This window comes from Corylus avellana, chromosome 2 (genome assembly GCF_965113065.1).
Source record: "Corylus avellana chromosome 2, dhCorAvel1.hap1.2, whole genome shotgun sequence".
In the NCBI taxonomy this organism is placed as follows: domain Eukaryota; kingdom Viridiplantae; phylum Streptophyta; class Magnoliopsida; order Fagales; family Betulaceae; genus Corylus; species Corylus avellana.
The window spans coordinates 30,062,316-30,068,315 of NC_142491.1; the positions used below are offsets into that span (position 1 = coordinate 30,062,316).

The 6,000-nt window shown below is 40.5% G+C and overlaps 1 protein-coding gene across 2 annotated transcripts in view; it reads left to right on the plus strand.

The window, feature by feature from the left end:
- LOC132175518 (putative E3 ubiquitin-protein ligase ARI7) overlaps positions 1–5,552 on the plus strand; it is a 40,185-nt gene extending 34,633 nt beyond the window's left edge. For both annotated transcript variants that reach the window (XM_059587492.2, XM_059587499.2), the window contains exon 15: positions 4,946–5,552. In XM_059587492.2, coding sequence (XP_059443475.1) covers positions 4,946–5,210 — 265 coding nt within the window. In that variant the 3' untranslated portion in view covers positions 5,211–5,552. The remainder of the gene's footprint in view (positions 1–4,945) is intronic.
- Positions 5,553–6,000: the final 448 nt, after the last annotated feature.

Consider the following 6,000-nt stretch of genomic DNA (forward strand, 5'->3'; position numbering starts at 1 on the left):
TGCCAAAGGTATTCGGTTTGAGGTGGGGGAGGGTTCGAAAGTCCGATTCTGGCATGATATTTGGTGTGGGGACAACTCTTTGAAGCAAGCTTTTCCGTCCTTATACAGTATCGCTAGACACAAAGAAGCTTGGGTGAAAGATAATTTTATTGGGAGGAATGGGGTTGTTGAGTGGAATGTCATTTTCGTACGATCGGTTCAAGATTGGGAGATGGATTTGATTTCTCCTTTTTTTGATCGGTTGTATTCTTGCAAGGTTTCCCTAGGCAATGCAGATCGTATTTGCTGGTCTTCTTCCAAGAAAGGCAAGTTCGAGGTTAAGTCGTTTTATAAGGCCTTGTCCACTTCTACTCAAGAGGAGTTTCCTTGGAAGAGCATCTGGCGTACTAAGGCGCCTCAGCGGGTGGCTTTTTTCGGATGGACTGCGGCCTTAGGCAAAACTTTGACTCATGATATGCTGCGTAAGAGAAACATAGTGGTTGTGGAGTGGTGTTGCATGTGCAAGAAGACCGGAGAGTCAGTCGATCACCTTCTTCTCCACTGTGAGCTCGCGAGTGCTCTTTGGCACATGATTTTTCAGCGATTTGGGTTGCATTGGGTCATGCCGTGCAGGGTGAGGGCTTTGTTTGCTAGCTGGTGGTCGGGAGGACGTTCTCGAAGCGCGGTTGTGTGGAAGATGATCCCTCTGTGTCTTATGTGGTGTATTTGGAATGAAAGAAATGCTAGATGTTTTGATAATTCCACTAGGACCATAGAGGAATTGACTCATTTCTTCTTATTTACGCTTTACTCTTGGACGGCCGCTTGGCTAGCTCCTTTAGTGATTAGCTTCTCTGATTTTCTTTTTCATTTCTCCCCCTCCTAGGCGCTCTCTGTTTATACTTCCCGTGTATATGGGTTGCGCCCCTCTGCGCTCTTTTATATATCATCATTACTTATCAAAAAAAAAAAAAAAAAGTGGAACGTCCTTGTGATGGACAGATGTTGTATGTGTAAGAGGAATGGAAAGTCTAAGGACCACCTTCTTATTCATTGTGATGTGGCTGGTGCCATTTGGATTGCCTTTTTCACTTTTTTTGGTTTGACCTGGGTTATGCCTAAACGTTAGAGCTGGCAATTTTGACACGACCCGCGAACTTGACCTGAACACGACACGAAGTTACAGGGTTTGGGTTTGATCTAGTCATAATCGGGTCAATCCGTTTATGACCTGCTTATTTTCGTTTCTGGTAAGTCAATCGGATTCACCTGTGGGCGACCCACCTAACCCATTTTAAAAAAATAATAATAAAAAAAAAAAATTCCTAAACTAAAGCCTAAAATATTTACCATGTAAACTTTATACTTTGAAATTTGCTATTTGCTACGGAGTTGAAAATTGCTGATCTTTGTGAATGCTTTTCTTGAATGCCAATTTGTTGGCAATTAAACCTATTATGTTTTTAGCATATTGTAATTTGTGAATTCTATCGACTCCCAATGGTATTATTATTACATTATTTTTCCTATTTTTCCTTCAAATGTGTCGGGTCAGGTCGCGTCACATCGCTACACCTTTTAAGTAAATGGTACATGTCGGCTCGTGTCAACTTGGCACGACCCATTATTTTAAACGGGTCAAGCGGGTCGTGTCCCAGTTACCCAATTATTTTTCATGTCGTGTCCGTGTTTTAGAGTTCAACTCATTTATCTAAACGGGTTGTGCCCGGCTAATCGGGTGGCAGGTCGCCCGGGTCGTATTCGGGTTTGCCCACCAACCCATTTTGCCACCCCTACAAAGAGCATTCCGAGCAGAGAGTCTGTTCCCTAAGTTTAGGAAATATGTGCAAAAAATCGCAAAAAATATCTCACAGCAGACTTCCTAAATGAACCATAAACATTATGATTGCTACAGTGGAACACAATGTTTTGGATTCTACTATTGCAATCCTTATGATTATTAAAATAAAAAAAATTGATTCTCTCTCTTCTCTCCTCTCTCCTCTCTCCTCTCATGTCTCACAATTCTCTCTCATCTCTCCTCTCATATATATAATATAATTAAAAAATCAAATATTTTAATAATATAGGGAATGATTAAGGGAAGCTATTGGGGTGTATTTTGACATAGGGAAGCAAAAAGTAGTTTAGATCCTTAAATGCAGGAAAAATGACGAGAAAACTTCTGGGAATGCTCTAAACGTGTAGTCAATCTGTATGCTTGTTAGTGGACCTTTAGCAGTCCACAAAGTGTTGTAGTGTGGTAGATGGTGCTTACTTGCCCTTTTTTTTTTTTTTTTTTAAGAAATAAGTAATTCATTGAAAAGCGCAGAGGGGCACAACCATGGTATACAAGATGTATACAAAGAAATGCCTCACTAAAGGAAAAAAGAGGAACGAAAGGACAAATTGAGGCATAGTGGAAAACTGAGACACTTGGAAAGTGTTGGCCCAATGAAACAGAGTCTGGATAAACATCTTTTGAGCTCTTCAAGCGACCTTTCTAGTCTTCTAAACATCTTGCATTCCGCTCTCTCCAAATAGTCCACATTAGACAGTGGGGCGATATGCCACACCTCCTTTGCTAAACTATTACCTCTTTGACCGCGCCAACAAGCTAACAAATCTGCCACCCCTCCAGGCATGACCCATGTGACATCAAAAAGAGTAAATAACACACTCCATAAAGCTCGTGCTACTTCACAGTGAAAGAGAAGATGGTTGACAGACTCGCCACTTTGCTTACACATACAACACCATTCCACCACAATGATACATCTCTTACGCAAATTATACAAAGTCAGAGTCTTCCCAAGAGTCGCCTTCCACACAGAAACTGACTCTTAATGAAACTTTTACTTAACATATACTCCTCCATGGGAAAGAGGAAGCTACCACGTCTGTCCCCGGAGAAGAAAGCATGTGAAAAAAAGATCTCAACTCAAAAATATTTTGTTTGGAAGGAGTCCACCACATGCAGTCCATTCCCCCATTCGGCTACGGAAGGCATATAACTTTCCAAAGAACGCCATCACCACCTCTACCTCCCAATCCTGGACTGCTCGTAAGAAAGGATCATTCCACTGTATAACACCATTGGACAGCTGCATATGATCCCTAACCCATGCCTCCCTATTACTCGCAATTCAAAATAATTCAGGAAAAGCTTCCTTCAATGACTGATCCCCGCACCAAGTATCATGCCAAAACCTAATATGGGAACCATCTCTTGCTCCAAATGTAATAAATCTCGAGAAAACTCCCCACCCTCTCCGAATATGTTTCCACACGCCAACTCCATAAGGGCGCTCCACCACCTTGGTACACCAACCTCCATTCGTGCACCCATACTTGAACTCAACAATCAACCTCCAATACGCTTTCCTTTCTGTAACGTATCTCCATAACCATTTACCCAATAAAGCGAGATTGAAATAGCGCAAGTTCCGAATTCCCAAACCACCGCCTTGCATGGGAGAGCAAATTTGAGACCATTTCACTAAGTGGAACATAGGCTCCTCATTGAGACCACCCCATAGGAAATCTCTTTGTAGCTTCTCCAATTTGTTCGCCACTCACAGGAATAGGGAATAGAGACAAAAAAATACGTAGGAAGGTTGGACAAAGTGCTTTTAATCAGTGTGATCCTCCCACCCTTTGATAGATACAATCTCTTCCAACCTGCCAATTTCCTTCCCAGCGTCTCAACAATACCATTCCAAATGGTGGTAGACTTGTTTTTTTTCTTTTTTTCTTTTTTTTGGATAAATAAGTGATTCATTGAAAAGTGCAGAGGGGCGCAACCCTAGTACACAGAAAGTATACAAAGAAAGGCCTCACTAAAGGCAGAAAGAAGAACATAAAGATAAAAATTGAGACACATTAGAAAATTGAGGCACACTAAAAGCGTCGGCCTAATGGAATAGAGTTTGAATATACAACTTTTTGAGCTCTTCTATTGGCCTTTCTTGATCTTCAAAACATCTTCCATTCCTCTCTCGCCAAATAATCCACATGACACACAGTGCAATTCGCCATGCCTCCTTAGCGAAAATATTGCTTTACTGTCCCCGCCAACAAGCTACCAAATCTATGACTCCTCTAGGCATAACCCAAGTAATAGCAAAAAGAGAGAAAACCAGACTCCATAAAGCTTGGGTCACTTCACAGTGAATGAGAAGATGGTTTACAGACTCGCCACTGTGCTTGCACATACAACACCAGCCCTCCACAATGATACCTCTTTTACGCAAATTATCCAAGGTCAAAATCTTTCTAAGAGTCGCCGTCCACACAAAGAAATTAACTCTCAATGGAACTTTTACTTTCCATATACTCCTCCACGGGAAAAAGCTTGCTTTGAGTTTGTATAAGTGAAACTTTGTGATAAATTCTCACATAAAAAGCTTGCTTGATGCATAGAAGTAGGCAAACTCCCTACTCTATATAAGCTTGAATGGTAGTGGGCAATCAAACCTGCTCAGGATGCACTGTCCTAGCGAGTGGTTTTGCAAGACGATAGTATATACTCTGGTGTTCTGTCTGATTCTGCTTTTGGTGTTTGTTATTCATACAAAGAGAGATGGGAGGAGGGAGGAAAGAAGTTGGGCCCCCGAAATAGGGTATATCACTGTAGAAATGGCATGCAGTTCCATTGCTTTAATGAATGGTCCTTTGGATGTTGCTGCCTGATATCCCCTGCTGATGGAATCAGAACTTTTTATTAGCTTTTTTTTGGGATAATCTTTGATTTTCCCATCACTTGAATTTTCTTTATTAGTTGCTTTCTAATTGAAAAGTTCTTGTAATTTGCGATATTATATATTGTTTGTTGGAGTGTCTGCCATGCATGTTTTTGGTCCCTATCCCATTTTTACCATTGGCTATACTTGGATACGCAATCAATTTGCTAGTTAATGTATAGCCTTCTCTGATCCAATTTCATATCTTTATGTAATTGCAACAGTGTGACTAGGAATTACTTTGAGAATCTGGTTAGGGCGTTAGAGAATGGTTTGTCAGATGTGGACACCAATGCGGCTTGCAGCAAGACAAGCATGAAAAATGGAGGGAGCAGCAAGGGGCGAGGTGGAAGGGGAAAAGCACCTACTCGAACTGGTGGTTCAAGTAAAAGTGCTGACGGTAGCATTTATTGGTCTTGTGAGCAATGTACCTATGCCAATGTCAAGTCTGCCACCAGATGCGAGATGTGCAACCAGCAGCGCCGGTGAAAATTATAGTCACTTATGGCAAGACAAATATGGACAGCAGGCCCTTCAAACAAGCTGACAACAAAAGCTAGATTTGAGGGGATAGCTGGTGTGGAAACCAGAAGGTTTTTTGGTGGTTCCTTTTGCTGAGGCTATTGAAGGTACGAGGAAAAAAAGAAAAATGAGAAAGTGAAGAAAAACCAGATGAAAGACAAGCCTCTTTTGTGTTTTCGTTTGCAGTAAACGCTAACTTATATAATTCTGTATATAGTTTCCATCTATAATTTCTGCAACTTGCTTTTGTTGCTGATTTTAATGTATTACACATTGCTTAAAATTGAATGCAAATGATTTCTTATGCTCTGGGACTTGTTTTCCATTATGTTGTTTCATATTTTCGTTTTTAATTGACGCAATCGGTTTCTAAATAATTCAGGGCAAAAACTAGCTTCTTCATATAGTTGTTCGATGCGGTTTATGGTAGCCGTGAAAATCTGTTAGAAATCAATACAATTTTTGCGCTGTATTTGCTCGAGATTTGGATGTTTAAAATGCGAAGCATAGCATTATGTTCTACATTTCGTTTATACTACTATTCATTGATAACGCAAAACTATGAGAATTGTCCTCATTTGGACGTGGACGTGGTTACTGGTTCAAGCAACTCTTGTTACTCGTATTTTATGTCTTTCTTAGTTCAATGCAAACTTGAGAATTGTCCTTTTTTCTTTTTCTATTTTCGAGACTGGATAGCAAGAAGCTTATTATGTTTTGGATACAAACTGGATATGTATATTAGTAATTATTATAT